Source organism: Hyla sarda, chromosome 4, assembly GCF_029499605.1.
Source record: "Hyla sarda isolate aHylSar1 chromosome 4, aHylSar1.hap1, whole genome shotgun sequence".
In the NCBI taxonomy this organism is placed as follows: domain Eukaryota; kingdom Metazoa; phylum Chordata; class Amphibia; order Anura; family Hylidae; genus Hyla; species Hyla sarda.
In genome coordinates this window covers 128500775-128518318 of record NC_079192.1, presented here as the reverse complement: position 1 = coordinate 128518318, position 17544 = coordinate 128500775, and the positions used below count along the sequence as shown (strand labels likewise).

General features: G+C 45.0%; 1 protein-coding gene across 3 annotated transcripts in view; it reads right to left on the bottom strand.

The window, feature by feature from the left end:
• CRTC3 (CREB regulated transcription coactivator 3) overlaps positions 1-13525 on the bottom strand; it is a 121649-nt gene extending 108124 nt beyond the window's left edge. The window contains exon 1 of one of the 3 annotated variants that reach the window (XM_056572120.1): positions 12981-13525. In XM_056572120.1, coding sequence (XP_056428095.1) covers positions 12981-13112 — 132 coding nt within the window. In that variant the 5' untranslated portion in view covers positions 13113-13525. Of the gene's footprint in view, positions 1-868; positions 1007-12980 lie in introns of those variants that run through there. The other 2 variants (XM_056572121.1, XM_056572122.1) reach the window with 2 other exon arrangements.
• Positions 13526-17544: the final 4019 nt, after the last annotated feature.

Sequence of the window (17544 nt, the reverse complement as noted above, 5' to 3'; positions counted from 1 at the left end):
TTTTCATGAGGGACAAGTAGATTGTGCTCCATTTTAATCTCTTGGACATAGTGTAAATTATGGTTTGAATACAGAATCAATAAACCTCCTAGAGAACAACACAGGTACAGAAGGAGGCACAGTGCTTCCCGGTTTAGAGGATATGCTCAGCGTCACTGAAGTCTGGACTCTAAAGGGTCTGGGGGGGGGGAAGTGTCTGGGGGGGGAAGTGTCTGGGGGGGGGAAGTGTCTGGGGGGGGGAAGTGTCTGGGGGGGAAGTGTCTGGGGGGGAAGTGTCTGGGGGGGAAGTGTCTGGGGGGGAAGTGTCTGGGGGGGGGGGGAAGTGTCTGGGGGGGGGGGGGGAAGTGTCTGGGGGGGGGGGGGGGAAGTGTCTGGTGCATACACTAATAACCCACACTCAGTGTTTAGCAGTACATTAGGAATTACAGTAAATCTAATATGGTTATTAAACCTATAACCTAAACTGGCCAGGCCAAACTAACTAGATTTTATTATTACCATGCAGTACAAACAATTACAACACATGAATCATATTCTAAGGGTTTATACGCATGTTGCAGTATCAAATATTTAAAGATTTGTTATTTAAGTTGTTTTGCAATTGGAGAAATAGCAAATATGGCATTTATGTTAAAATACAGTGCGCATATTAGGTTGCGGTTTGCAGAAGTGCCAAATATGTTACTTTATTGTCTTATTGACTTTTACATTTTTTTTTTTTTTTTTTTTTTGTGTCCCACTTAAGAACTTGAAGCTACAATGGTTGCTCACTCGGCCAGGCCTTCACAAATCCTGGGCTTTTGTCAGCCCTTTCTGAGAAGGTTTGTCAATCTTTAAAAAAATAAATAAATAAACTCTTTTCACTTACTTCTGCCTGGGGTCATCCCTCCGATGTTACAGGAGCAGCGGACATCAGGTGACTTCTGCAGCCAATCAGTGGCCTTGGAGGTGACACTCTGTACTCAGGAGAATGTAGTGGGGGAAATTTATCAAAACCTGTCCAGAGGAAAAGTTGCCCAGTTGCCCATAGCAACCAATCAGATCGCTTCTTTCATTTTTGAAAAGACCTTTGAAAAATGAAAGTAGTGATCTGATTGGTTGCTATGGGCAACTCAGCAATTTTCCTCTGGACAGGTTTTGATAAATCTCCCCCATAGTCAATTGGCTGTGACAGTCACGTGATGCCGAAGCACCGAATGAAGACATACTGTGCTGAACACCAGAGGCAGAACTGGGGATCAGCGTGGGAATGCAGGTGGAGGTAAGTTAAAATTATCGTTTTTTTGCTTTATTAAAAAGATAAAGAGACACTAATGACTGTGACACACAGGGGGGGGAGGAGGGGGACACTAATGACTGTGACACACAGGGGGGGGGAGGGGACACTAATGGTGACACACGGGGAGGAGGGGGGACACTAATGACTGACACACACGGGGAGGAGGGGGACCACTAATGACTGACACACACGGGGAGGAGGGGGACACTAATGACTGTGACACACAGAGGTAGGAGGGGGGACACTAATGATTGTGACACACAGAGGTAGGAGGGGGGACACTAATGATTGTGACACACAGAGGTAGGAGGGGGGACACTAATGACTGACACACAGAGGTAGGAGGGGGACACTAATGACTGACACACGGAGAGAGGAGGGTACAGTAATGACTGACAAGGAAAGATGGTGGGACCATAATGACTGACACAGGGAGTGATGGAGGAACAGTAAGCACTGACCCAAGGAAACATTGAGGGGCACTAATGACTGACAAACAGGGGAAGAGATGATGGGACCCTAATGACTGATGCAGGAAGAGATGGGGGGGCAGTAATAACTGTGACACAGGGAGAGATGAGAAGACACTAAAGAGCGATGATATAATGTCACGTTAAATGATATCTGTCATCCTGGCTCCTAACTTTTTTTTTGTTTTTGTTGACTCCTAGATTCATAACAAATTTGTCAATCCCTGCAGTAGGCAGACACCGATAGCTGCACAGATCTGTCAATGAACATGTTAGGGGGCAGTGTGTGCCATGGAGCTCTCCTCGCTTACACTTATCTGTATTTTATCTCCCAGCACGCACACAGAGGATGATAAAGCACACCCGCTAACAGAAATCACATCTATAAAGTAATGAAGGAAACTTTGAACGGCTGAAATGCGTCAGTACTGCTCTTTAGAAGTACATAAATGTTTAACCGAGGCACCAACCCGTACAGGATCAGCGCCGTCCAATAAGATGGCGCCACAGCCAGCAGACTATCACACAGAGCACTAGGTTACACTGTAAATGTGCTGAAACATATTAGTGACAGCAGTATTACTAGTAGTAAAATAATCATAACACATGGCAAGTGTCCTAGAGATCCATGTGTTATCTGTCACTATTATGTCTGCTGTGCGCTACTTTAACCCTTCACATGATGTTTCCTGCTTATTACGTATCGCTCAGTTTGCAGACAGCTATGACCTGTATACACGTGCATGTCCCTATGGTGATTCTAAGGATATGATGTCACTAAAGTAATGGGAAATAAAGTGATGGGAAATAAATAGCAAAAGTTAATTGACTTCAACTTGTGGAATATGTTCAATATACAAACCCCTAAGGCAGTATTCCCCAAACAGTAAGTATACAGCTATTGCAAAACTACAACTCCCAGCATACCCGGACAGCCTTTGGCTGTCCGGGCATGCTGGGAGTTGTAGTTTTGCAAGAGCTGAAGGCATACTATTCGGGGGACACTGCCCTAAGGCCAAGTTCTCACACAAATTTTTTAGTCCGTATCGGATCAGTACTTTTATCCAAAACCAGGAGTGGAACCAACAAAGAAAAACTAGAGCACTAAGATTTACAGTGGACGCAATCCCAGTTTTGGCAAAAAAAAAAAAAAAATACTGGAGGAAAATAATATGTATGCACCCAGCATTAGGTCGTACACAGCACAAAGAAAGGAAATGTCCATTATTTTGATGCCCATAAAAAATTATAATAATAATAATAATAATAAAAGATTATAAAAAAAAATGCTATGTGCACATACAGTCATGGCCGTAAATGTTGGCACCCCTGAAATTGTTCAAGAAAATGAATTATTTCTCACAGAAAAGGATTGCAGTAACACATGTTTGGCTATACACGTTTATTCCCTTTGTGTGTGTATTGGAACTAAACCAAAAAAGGGAGGAAAAAAAAAAAGAAGCTAATTGGACATAATGGGCTGGACAAAATGATTGGCACCCTTAACTTAATATTTGGTTGCACCACCCTTTGGGAAAAAAAATCATTCAAATCAGTCGCTTCCTATAACCATCAATAAGCTTCTTACACCTCTCAGCCGGAATGTTGGACCACTCTTCCTTTGCAAACTGCTCCAGGTCTCCCTTATTGGAAGGGCGCCTTTTCCCAACAGCAATTTTAAGATCTTTCCACAGGTGTTCAATGGGATTTAGATCTGGACTCATTGCTGCCACTTCAGAACTCTCCAGCGCTTTGTTGCCATCCATTTCTGGGGGCTTTTTGACGTATGTTTGGGGTCATTGTCCTGCTGGAAGACCCAAGATCTCGGACGCAAACCCAGCTTTCTGACACTGGGCTGTACAGTGCGACACAAAATCCGTTGGTAATCTTCAGATTTCATGATGATTTGCACACATTCAAGGCAACAAGTGCCAGAGGCAACATAACAACCCCAAAACATCATTGAACCTCCACCATATTTCACTGTAGGTACTGTGTTCTTTACTATGTATGCCTCATTTCGTTTTCAGTAAACAGTAGAATGATGTGCTTTACCAAAAAGCTCTATCTTGGTCTCATCTGTCCACAAGACATTTTCCAAATAAAATGTAGTCTTGCTTTTTTATGTCCGTGTCAGCAGGGGGGTCCTCCTGGGTCTCCTGCCATAGCGTTTCATTACATTTAAATGTCGATGGATAGTTTGCGCTGACACTGATGCTCCCTGAGCCTGCAGGACAGCTTGAATATCTTTGGAACTTGTTTGGGGCTGTTTATCCACCATCCGGACTATACTGCGTTGACACCTTTCATCAATTTTTCTCTTCTGTCCATGCCCAGGGAGATTAGCTACAGTGCCATGGGTTGCAAACTTCTTGATAATGTTGCGCACTGTGGACAAAGGCAAATCTAGATCTCTGGAGATGGACTTGTAACCTTGAGATTGTTGATATTTTCCCACAATTTTAGTTCTCAAGTCCTCAGACAGTTCTCTTCTCTTTCTGTTGTCCATGCTTAGTGTGGCACACACAGACACACGATAGAAAGACATAGTGAACTTCTCTCCTTTTTATCTGCTTTCAGGTGTGATTTTATATTGCCCAAACCTGTTACTTGCCCCAGGTGAGTTTAAAGGAGCATCACATGCTTAAAACAATCTTATTTTTCCACAATTTTTAAAGGGTGCCAATAATTTTGTCCAGCCCATTTTTGGAGTTTGGTGTGACATTATGTCCCATTAGCCTTTTTTCCCCTCCCTTTTTTGGTTAAGATCCAATACACACAAAGGGAATAAACATGTGTATAGCAAAAGATGTATTACTGCAATCCTTTTCCAGGGATGTGGAAATCCTATAGCCCGACGCCCGGGACAAGTAGTTTTGGGCGCCGGGCAGGTGAATTGTTTATAGATTTAGCCCTGTATCGGGCGAGCAGGGAGAGACAGACTTCCCCCTTATTCTTCTTTAATGCCGGTGTGAGGCGCAGGAGCCGATGGAAGTCTACACCTCACACCGGCGCTCAAAGTGTATGGAGGGGGCAGCGGGGGCCCCCAGCTGACTGCAGAGTCCCATTATCTCCCCTCCCGGAGGATGGACGGAGCTCAGAAGACACAGCAGGGTGAGAGAAAGGATGTAGACAGCTCCGTGCACAGCTCCATCCCCCGCACACAGCTCTATCCCTCCCCTCCCCCTGATCTGTCTCCATAGGACCTAATCCACCACGGGGCGGTTGCTTGTTTGCATGGGGAAAACACAGAGGAGGGGGGGGGGGGGAGGACGGAGATCTCACCTCACACCGGCGGTGACTACAGCTCTGATGTCCACTCATGGCGGCTCAGGTGAGGAGGCCGAGAATACAGGCGGCGGCAGGAAGGGTGCTTGTATATGTATGGTGTGAGTGTATGTGTGATGTGTGTATGTAATGTATGATGGGGGGGGCAGCGGCAGGTGTTTGTATGATGTGTGCATATGTATGGTGTATATCAGTGTTTCCCAACCAGGGTGCCTCCAGCTGTTGCAAAACTACAACTCCCAGCATGCCCTGGGCATGCTGGGAGTTGTAGTTTTGCAACAGCTGGAGGCACCCTGGTTGGGAAACACTGGTGGATATGTATGGTGTGAGTGTATGTGTGTATGATGTCTATGTGTGATGTGTATGTAATGTATAATGTGTGTATGATGTCTGTGTGTGTGATGTGTATGTAATGTGTGATGTGTGTATGATGTCTGTGTGTGATGTGTATGTAATGTATAATGTGTGTATGATGTCTGTGTGATGTGTTTGTAATGTATAATCTGTGTATGATGTCTATGTGTGATTTGTATGTAATGTATGATGTGTGTATGATGTCTGTCTATGTGTCATGTGTATGTAATGTATGATGTGTGTATGATGTCTGTGTGTGATGTGTATGTAATGTATGATGTGTGTATGATGTCTATGTGTGATGTGTATGTAATGTATGATGTGTGTATAATGTCTAAGTGTGATGTGTATGTATGTGATGTATGATGGGGGGGCAGCGGCAGGTGTATGTATTATGTGTGCATATGTATGGTGTATATGTATGGTGTGAGTGTGTGTATGATGTCTGTCTATGTGTCATGTGTATGTAATGTATGATGTGTGTATGATGTCAGTGTGTGATGTGTATGTAATGTATGATGTGTGTATGATGTCTATGTGTGATGTGTATGTAATGTATGATGTGTGTATGATGTCTATGTGTGATGTGTATGTAATGTATGATGTGTGTATAATGTCTAAGTGTGATGTGTATGTATGTGATGTATGATGGGGGGGCAGCGGCAGGTGTATGTATTATGTGTGCATATGTATGGTGTATATGTATGGTGTGAGTGTATGTGTGTATGTAATGTATGATGTGTGCATATGTATGGTGTATATGTATGATGTATGTATGATGTGTGTATGTAATGTATGATGTGGGGGGGCAGTGGCGGGGGTGTGTATGTAATGTATGATATGGGGGCAGTGTCTGGTGTATGTATGATATGTGTATGCATGAATGTTTTGTATAGGAGCGGACTGTCACGTCGGGCATTAGGGCAGTTGTGCCATCTAATTTTATTTATTTTTAGTGGTTTCTGGTCACCCGCACTAAATTGCACCCCCAGAATCCTGCCCCCATCATACTCACCCACCGACCAAGAGCCCCACGGATGCACGCAAACACACCCGAACCAAAACTACAACTCCCAGCATGTTGGACCATAACCTAAACTGTAGAACTATAATGTGTAACATGCTGGGAGTTGTAGTTTTGGTTCGGGTCAGCTGCAGAGCTATAGGCTGCATCAGGGCATGCTGGGTGTTGTAGTTACTAACTGCAATTCCCAGTATTCCCTGACACAGACTATGGCTCTGCAGCTGACACAAACCAAAACTACAACTCCCAGCATGTCCTACAATAACCTTAACTGTACTACTATACAGTGCAACATGCTGCAACACCCACAGAACCATAGACTGTATCAGGGCATGCTGGGAGTTGTAGTTATCTAGTAACTGAATGCAACTTCCAGCATTTTCTGACACAAAATGCAGCACATAAACTGGACAAGCAGAACCCCCCCCCCCAGTAACACATTAGTCCCTATTGAGACTGAAAAATAGTGATTAGAATATTTTAAAAAGTGCGTATATATGTGAATAAGCCCCTTTCCTAATAAAAGTTTTCAATTTTCTTTAAATAAAAATAATGTACAAAAATAAACATAAGTGGTATCGCTGCATGTGGAAATGTCCAGACTATTAAAATATAATGTTAATTAAACCGTACGGTGAACGGTGTAAATGTAAAAAAAGAGTCCAGAATTGATCATTTTTGGTCACTTCATATGAGAAATTTTTTATGGTGATCAAAAAGTTACATCTAGACTTTTCTGGGCTTGTCTCGGGTGTAAGAGGATCTACAGCTCTCCCGCCGCTAATAGCCTGGCATGCTGCGATCACCTATTAAACCATTAGATCACGGCTGTCTAAAGGATCTTACATCCATCCCTGGTGGTCTAGTGGGGGGGGGGGGGATCAGACTATTTTAGTTGAAATTATTTCATCAACCAGGACAAGTGGATTTTCTTGAGGGACAAGTAGATTGTGTTCCGCTTTAGTCCCTTGGACAAGTAGTTTTTTTTTTTATTTCCACACCCCTGCTTTTCTGTGAGAAATATAAAATTTTCTTGAAAAACTTCTGCTACAGAATTAGCATGGATTTTTTGCAGATTATTTCCCATTGATTCCAATCAGAAAGTAAAAATCTGCTATAAAATGTGCAACAATGTCCAACAAAACCCATCATTGTGAATGATTGAGTAAAATAAAAATAAAAAAAATCAATATGACCAACAACAGTCTTTGTTTACCTGGCTCTAGCAATACAGTGACATGTCGACACGTAACTACTGCAGCCAGGCACAGTGGTCACAGGCATTGTCATGTAATTGCTAGAGACAGGTGAACAGAGAACAGTGGGGGACCATGGAAGTGTTGACAGGCGGCGTTAGGGAAATCATTTTATATGATTGGCTGTTTAGATCTGAATTTAAAAAACAGGCCAATATCACCCTGTATTATTAGGCTCATTGAGCTCATCTTGCCATTTTGAAGGGTCACAAAATCCTTATTAGGGTGCACTCACACAACGTTTTTGCAATACAGTTCCCGTATCAGGTTTTTGATGCAAAACGGATTCCTCAAAAACGTGTATACAAATTTCAACCCGTATACAGTTAAAAAACCATATACAGTTTGAAAAATGATGTCCGGTTGCATCTGTTTTTTAAGAAAAAAAAAAACGTATACGCTTTTAACTTTTCATTCCATTTTAAAGGGGTTGTGCGCTGCCCTGCAATTCGGAGCTCCGCTCACAGAGTCCGGAAGTTCATTACTCCGAACGCTGTATGCGGGCTTCCGTGTTCGCAGCCACCGGGCGTGACGTCACGCCCGGCCCCTCTGTCACGTCACGCCCGACCCCCTCGTGACGTCACGCCCGACCCCCTCGTGACGTCACGCCCGACCCCCTCGTGACGTCACGCCCGACCCCCTCGTGACGTCACGCCCGACCCCCTCGTGACGTCACGCCCGACCCCCTCGTGACGTCACGCCCGACCCCCTCGTGACGTCACGCCCGACCCCCTCGTGACGTCACGCCCGACCCCCTCGTGACGTCACGCCCGACCCCCTCGTGACGTCACGCCCGACCCCCTCGTGACGTCACGCCCGACCCCCTCGTGACGTCACGCCCGACCCCCTCGTGACGTCACGCCCGACCCCCTCGTGACGTCACGCCCGCCCCCTCGTGACGTCACGCCCGCCCCTTCGTGACGTCACGCCCGCCCAAAGTCTATGGGAGGGGGGCTTGACAGTGGTCGCGCCCCCTTCCCATAGACTTTCGTTGAGGGGCGGGCGAGACGTCACGAAGTATACGGTTTTTCACCCGGACCAAAAACCACGGTAGTCTACGGTTTTGGGGACGGGTAAAAAAAAACAGACAAATCCGTATAAGACGCAAAAACGGACTAAACCGGATGATGCATTTAACAACAATGTTAAGTCAATGCATATGGTTTACTATACGGTTCCGTACGGTTTTTAACTTGAAACTGTATACGGGAACTGTATAGCAAAAACGTGGTCATTCATACATTGCTCCGTGTAACAGAGGTTATACCGCCAACAAATGATAGAATCAAAGGCCCAAACAAACGATGGGCGAGATTTTCAAAGTTTTACCTAAATGCACTGGAAAATCCAGTGCATTTAAGTATAACTTTGAAAATCTTGTCCATTCAGTGGGGCTATCCCATCGTTCATTTGGTCCTTTGCTTCTATCATTTGTTGAGGAAATGCAGAGGATTTAAAAAAAAGTCCCACATAGGAAAATTTAGCCCCTACCCAATACAATGCGTGTGTATCTTCAGTTCTCCCATAGAGATAAATGAAGGGCATATGCCGACTACTGTGCGCGAGCACCGTAAAGGAGATCGCCGGGAGCCCAGTGGGAACCCCCACCTATGTGGGACTGGATACGGATGTAACAAAATTGCATTTTGCTGTGGAATCCCCATGGGTTTGTGGTAAAATTTGCAGCATGTGGACCTGGCCTAAGAGTCGTTTTACTCCACAGACAGCCGCCAGATACGAGCGCCAAATCTCTATGTACAAGTTGGTTGTATCATCCAGACAACATAATGACTGGGAGTAACCGGCTGCGTGAATGGTCACTGCATTGTCCGTGTGGCCCCTCATTGCCATCATGGTTGGCAGCACATCTATAGAGGCTAGGTTCACATCTCTGTTGAACTAGTAGGTCATAAGAGGAGGGGAAAAAAAATCTTGTAAGGGTGAGTTCACACCACATTTTTGCAATGCAGTTTCAGTATACGTTTTCAATTTGAAAACCAAATGCAATGACTCTCCATTGAAAAACATATGCCAAACTATGCATCTGGTTGTGTCCGGTTTTTCTGTATTTTTCCCATACCCAAAACCGTAGCCTACCACGATTTTTGGTCCGGGTGAAAAACCGTATACCTTTTATTTATTTTTATTTTTTTTAACATGGGAGTCAATGGGAACCGTAGAGAACCGTATGTGCGTGCGGTTCCATCTGGTTTGCACCATATTGTTTTTGACTTTGCACATGCACACCAAAAGTTTTTTCTTTCAATTTCAATCAAACAAGTGAAACTTTATTCATAATGGAGTGAAAAGTTAAAAACGTAAACTTTTTTTTCCTTTAAAAAAGAATGCAACCGGACATCATTTTTTCAACCGTATACAGGTTAAAATTTGTACACACGTTTTGATACAGTTTCGTCAGGTTTTGAGGAATCCGTTTTTCATTAAAAATCTGATACAGGAACTGTATTGCAAAAACGTGGTGTGAATGCAGCCTAATAAATGGACAGCGAACAGAATCCAGATGTGCCCTATTACGTCTATAAAGGACGCTGGGCATGCCTGTACGCCCTGAGTCCGCTCCCTTTCTATAACGCGGGGCAACAGCGTGACCCCACATCATAGCGGGCCGGGACCAGTGGCTAGTAGCGCACGGCACTGATCACGGTGCTGTGTGCTATTAACCCTTTAGACGCGGCGTTCAAAGTTGATCGCTGCATCTAAAATGAAACTCAACTGCTGCCGGTAAGCTCAGGGGGCTGTTCGGGATCGCCGTGGCAAAATAACGGCATCCCTAACAGCTGTAGGACACAAGGAGGGTCCCCTTACCTGCCACCTGGTGTCTGATCGCCGAAAGACTGCTCAGTGCCCGAGATCCAGACATGAGCAGTCAAGCTGCAGTATCATTAATCAATGTTATCCTATGGGATAACAATGATCAATGTAAAAGATCAGTGTGTGCAGTGTTATAGACGCCTATGGGGGCTATAACATTGCAAAAAAAAAAAAAAGTTAAAGATCCTTTAACCCCTTCCCTAATATAATTTTGAATCACCCCCCTTTTCACACGCTAGTAGCGTGTTTCCTGCTGCGAGTTACGCCACCATTGATTTAAATGGGTCCGCGGACAGTCCGCATATCTGACACTATTGCGTACTGTCTGTGGACCCATTCAAATCAATGGTAGGGCAACTCGCAGCAGGTTTCCCGCAGCGTGAAAACAGCTGCTAGTAATAGCTTAAAAATAAAAAAAAATGTGAAAAGTACCCATGTGGTATCGCCGCGTGCGTAAATGTCCGAATTATAAAAATTTATCGGTAATTAAACCGCACGGTCAATGACTTATGCGCGAAAAAATTCCAAAATAGCGTATTTATGGTCACGTTTTATATAATGAAAAAATGAATAAAAAGCGATCAAAAAGTCTGATCAACACAAAAATGGTACCACTAAAAAATTCAGATCACGGCGCAAAAAACTGAGCCCTTATACTGCCCCGTACAGAGAAAAATAAAAAAGTTCTAGGGGTCAGAAGATGACAATTTTGTTATGTAGTTATGTTTTCTTTCAGAAGAACGACAAAATCAAACCTATATAAGTAGGGCATCATTTTAATCGTATGGATCTACAGAATAAAGATCAGGTGTCATTTTTACCAAAAAATGTACTGCGTAGAAACGGAAGACCCCATATTTTACAAAATTGTGTTTTTTTTCTTCAATTTTGTCGCACAATTATTATTTTTTCCCCATTTCGCTGTAGATTTTTGGGTAAAATGACTGATGTCATTACAAAGTAGAATTGGTGGCGCAAAAAATAAGCCATCATATGGATTTTTTAGGTGCAAAATTGAAAGGGTTCTGGGATGGGGGGGGGTAGTGGGTTGTGCGGCGCAGCGGGGCCGCGGGCTGCGCGGCGGGAGCGTGATGGGCCATCACGTTGTGCCTCCTGTTTCCCCACTACAACTCCCAGCATGCCCTGACAGCCAATAGATGTCAGGGCAAGCTGGGAGTTGTAGTGGGGAAAATGCTGGAGGCACCCTGTTAGGAGAACTAAGGGCGGAAGTTGGCCCCCAGCTGGCATCAGTGACGTGGTGCCTGCTGGGGAAGTCTGCCTGGTAGTGAGCACACTACCAGGCAGACTAAATGCCATTTTTAAAATAGTAAAAAACATAAATAAATAAATAAATAAAGGCAGGGAGGGTGTTAGGGATAGAAGGGCAATAGGCAGGGACAGAAAAAAAAAAACATGATGGTGGGAGCTACCCTTTAAGGGGTTAGAGTCAGCGGGATCCATTGTGACCCACTGGTGCCTGCAATAGACAGTCCAGATTCTCCGACACATGTGAACCAGGCCTTACACAAGACCATAAGCTGCTGACCAATGACAGTGCGGTGATAATTTATAAAGCCGCACTCTGCCAACAACTGGGCGCTGGCGTGATCATCAGCTGACGGCTACACACAGGCATTTTATAGCTGCAAGTGCCAGCCTGACCACAGGTCTGTTTACCTGCCCGCTGTCAGTTTGGGTCATGTGACCGACAATCAGGCTGCGACTTAATAGGGTCATAAAAAATGCACCCGAAATACGTTTGCATGTGGGGACCATTACATGGGGCCACAACCCCCCCTGTATAATAAGCCAAAATATTCTGCTGTGTCCTATAGACAATCTGCTTTATGGTAACAGTGTGATCTGTATCAGGGAGTCCCTGATGTCTAGGGAGGCACATAGAATGCCAATCACATACGTCTAGACAGCCATGATCTCTGGCACCATCAGTAACATGACAGCGAATAAAGGTGTGGACCCCTGGGGTCACTTGTATCCAAAAGGATCTGATGATAGAAAAAATACAGAACAGGTTAATGTTAGACAAGTGTTTCCCAACCAGGGTGCCTCCAGCTGTTGCAAAACTACAACTCCCAGCATGCCCGGACAGCCGTTGGCTGTCCGGGCATGCTGGGAGTTGTAGTTTTGCAACAGCTGGAGGCACCCTGGTTGGGAAACACTGTAAGACTATAGGAAAAAGCATGAATGAAGGCTTCTATAGGACAAAACACATAACCCCATCAATGAGTCTGAGCAGCTTCCTATATAGTAGTCTGTGGCTCTCCAGCTGTGCACATGACACCTCAGTGAGGGGTCTGCTGGGAGTTGTAGTGTGCAGCAGCAGGTTATGTGACAGCTGACACACACACAGTCCATAGACACAGCACAGACCCGATCATCGTGACAGATCGTCCAGACTCCGGCCGATCTAACGCCTGCGCTGACCCTGCACTACACAGACGCCGCAGCCTGCTCACCCGGGACACGGTCAGGTCTGTCATCAGCTCGTCGAAGGCCCGGGTCTCCTCGGCCTGCTTCTGGTTGTGCAGAGCGATCTTCTCGCTGAACTTCCTCGGGTTGGAGGAGCTGGAGGCCTGGGACGCAGCCATGTCGCAGGCCTCGGCTCTGACTACGAGAAGTGGGGAAAAGTCCGAGGCGTCTCGGCCTGTCCAGTCCCTGCGGGACCGCCGCGGCTCAGCCTGTCATGGGGTCCAGACTGCTGCCCCCTTCCGGCGGATCAGTGGAGGCCCGGCCTGACGCCGGAGGGACGAGAGGGGGCCATACGGGAGGGGCCGGCGGCACACGCTCTATCTCCTCCCCGCTTCCGCTTCTTCCGGCCCGATGTCAACAAAGCGGCTGTGACCTCCCAGCGCCGCCGCCTCCGATTGCTAGTCGCCCGCTACTGACAAGTGCCAGCTCCCGCCCACACTGTACTGCGGCTGCCCACTCCGTGCCTAGCGCCCGCCCACACTGTACTGCGGCTGCCCACTCCGTGCCTAGCGCCCGCCCACACTGTACTGCGGCTGCCCACTCCGTGCCTAGCGCCCGCCCACACTGTACTGCGGCTGCCCACTCCGTGCCTAGCGCCCGCCCACACTGTACTGCGGCTGCCCACTCCGTGCCTAGCGCCCGCCCACACTGTACTGCGGCTGCCCACTCCGTGCCTAGCGCCCGCCCACACTGTACTGCGGCTGCCCACTCCGTGCCTAGCGCCCGCCCACACTGTACTGCGGCTGCCCACTCCGTGCCTAGCGCCCGCCCACACTGCCCACTTACACTGCTTTTCCGTGCCCGCCCACACCGTAATGCCACCCCCGTGCCCAGTGCCAGCCCTCATAACATTAACCTACTACGCTGTTCCCGCCCACCACTACCTGGTAATGCCTACATAACAATGACGCCCTCCGTATACGCCCACAAAACTTTTCCTTCTATCTGTATATGGTGCCCACTTGCATAATATTACCCAACCCTAATGGTGCCCACCCACACAACGGAGCCCTCCTAGCACCTCCCGACAGCCCCAATGGTTCTATTCATACTGGTCGGGTCACCGGGGAGCAGACTGTGACAGGAGCCCCCAATGTGTGTGTGTGTGTGCGCCCCCTGCTGGTCACTGACGCCTTACACCGCTACGTGTAACCAGGCAGCGGAGGGGTCACCAGGGAGTCCCAGAGACCGGATACACATGTCCTGTGTGGCATAAAGTGACGGCAGATGGGTGTAGAGGGAGTTTTATTACTTATCTTATACTGTAGTATCACTGCACATCATTACTGTGGGAAAGATGTGTATTGGAGCTGTATATTATATTATATTATCCCTGGTGAAGTGTATTGGAGCTGTATATCACATTATATTATATTATCACTGGTGAAGTGTATTGGAGCTGTATATTATATTATATTATCACTGGTGAAGTGTATTGGAGCTGTATATTATATTATCCCTGGTGAAGTGTATTGGAGCTGTATATCACATTATATATTATTATCACTGGTGAAGTGTATTGGAGCTGTATATCACATTATATTATATTATTATCACTGGTGAAGTGTATTGGAGCTGTATATCACATTATATTATATTATTATCACTGGTGAAGTGTATTGGAGCTGTATATCACATTATATTATATTATCACTGGTGAAGTGTATTGGAGCTGTATATTATATTATATTATCCCTGGTGAAGTGTATTGGAGCTGTATATCACATTATATTATATTATTATCACTGGTGAAGTGTATTGGAGCTGTATATCACATTATATTAGATTATTATCACTGGTGAAGTGTATTGGAGCTGTATATCACATTATATTATATTATTATCACTGGTGAAGTGTATTGGAGCTGTATATCACATTATATTATATTATCACTGGTGAAGTGTATTGGAGCTGTATATCACATTATATTATATTATCACTGGTGAAGTGTATTGGAGCTGTATATCACATTATATTATATTATCACTGGTGAAGTGTATTGGAGCTGTATATCACATTATATTATATTATTATCACTGGTGAAGTGTATTGGACCTGTATATCACATTATATTATATTATCACTGGTGAAGTGTATTGGAGCTGTATATCACTTTATATTATATTATCACTGGTGAAGTGTATTGGAGCTGTATATTATATTATATTATCACTGGTGAAGTGTATTGGAGCTGTATATTATATTATATTATCACTGGTGAAGTGTATTAGAGCTGTATATCACATTATATTATATTATCACTGGTGAAGTGTATTGGAGCTGTATATCACATTATATTATATTATCACTGGTGAAGTGTATTGGAGCTGTATATCACATTATATTATATTATTACTGGTGATGTGTATTGGAGCTGTATATCACATTATATTATATTATCACTGGTGAAGTGTATTGGAGCTGTATATTATATTATATTATCACTGGTGAAGTGTATTGGAGCTGTATATTATATTATATTATCACTGGTGAAGTGTATTAGAGCTGTATATCACATTATATTATATTATCACTGGTGAAGTGTATTGGAGCTGTATATCACATTATATTATATTATTACTGGTGATGTGTATTGGAGCTGTATATCACAATATATTATATTATTACTGGTGATGTGTATTGGAGCTGTATTTCTGTTACGCCGAGCGCTCCGGGTCCCTGCTTCTCCCCGGAGCGCTCGCGGCGTTCCTCTCTCTGCAGCGCCCGGTCAGACCCGCTGACCGGGAGCGCTGCACTGACACTGCCAGCGGGGATGCGATTCGCATAGCGGGACGCGCCCGCTCGCGAATCGCATCCCAAGTCACTCACCTGTCCCGGCCCCCGGCTGTCACGTCCTGGCGCGCGAGGCTCCGCTCCTCAGGGCGCTCGTGCGCCAGCTCTCTAAGATTTAAAGGGCCAGTGCACCAATGATTGGTGCCTGGCCCAATCAGTCTAACTAGCTTCCACCTGCTCCCTGTCTATATAACCTCACTTCCCCTTCCCTTCCTGGCCGGATCTTGTTGCCTTGTGCCAGAGAAAGCGTTTAGTGTTGTCCAAAGCCTGTGTTCCAGACCTTCTGCTATTGCTATTGACTACCAACCTTGCCGCCTGCCCCGACCTTCTGCTACGTCTGACCTTGCCTCTGCCTAGTCCTTCTGTCCCACGCCTTCTCAGCAGTCAGCGAGGTTGAGCCGTTGCCGGTGGATACGACCTGGTTGCTACCGCCGCAGCAAGACCATCCCGCTTTGCGGCGGGCTCTGGTGAATACCAGTAGCAACCTAGAACCGGTCCACCGACACGGTCCACGCCAATCCCTCGCTGACACAAAGGATCCACATCCAGCTAGCCGAATCCTAACAATTTCACATTATATTATTATCACTGGTGAAGTGTATTGGAGCTGTATATCACATTATATTATATTATCACTGGTGAAGTGTATTGGAGCTGTATATCACATTATATTATATTATCATTGGTGAAGTGTATTGGAGCTGTATATCACATTATATTATATTCAATAGTAGAGAGAAAAACTCGGCACTGCTTGCCTAATTGTTAGCACCTGACATCCAATGCCTCTGCTGGCTCAACCACGTCTGATGGTGCTCACTGGTAATAGCAAAGTCCAATGCAAATAATCCGTAGAAAAGAGAAAAGAAAACCAGGGCAACTCACCAAATACGTAAACTTCAAGCTTCTTTATTAATCCATGAAGGGTATAAACAGTGCAAGACACGGGTGGACAGAACACAGGGGGATGTTCGTTCGGGGCTACGGTGCCGTTTCGCAAGATATGCTTCAACTGGCCCACATCGTCTTCCAGCCGGAAACACATTTAAATAACCCTCCCCTCCGTTGCCATAGAAATGAACCAAACAAAGGTAAGTGCAATTAAAAATGTTAAAAACAACTGTGTGATACACCCAAGATTTCCATTTATGTTAATAATGCACTGAGCTCAGTACGTTCATTAAGACCTAGAGGCCCCATTGCTTCTAAACGAAGAATCCATTTTTTTTCATTTCTTAATAGTATTTCTTCTCTATTTTTCCCAGCATAACCATGTTTGATCCTTTCCAGCCCGGCAAAATGGAATCCATATTTTTCTCTAGAATGAAATTCATTAATGTGTTGAATAAATCTAGTGGCTCCAATGCCGGTCCTGAGGGATCGAACATGTTCGCGGATTCTGTGAAATAAGGGCCTTTTAGTGTCTTCCCAATATAAAATAATTTACATTTACATACCAATGCGTAAACCACATGAGAGGATCTGCATGTAATACATTGTTTCACATTAATAATATTACCTGCTAGTTCTACACTTCTACATTTCATATTTAGAGAGCAAAATGAACATGAACCGCAAGTAAAATTCCCTTTTGAACGTAATTCAGACAGCCAATTCTGTTCCGATGCGTTTTTTCCTTTTTTTCAATAAATCTCCAACTGTTTTAGTTTTTCTATATGTAACAATCGGTTTTTCATTAGTGATTACTGCTATATCAGCATCTTCTTGTAAGATATACCAATTATTCGTTATTGCTTT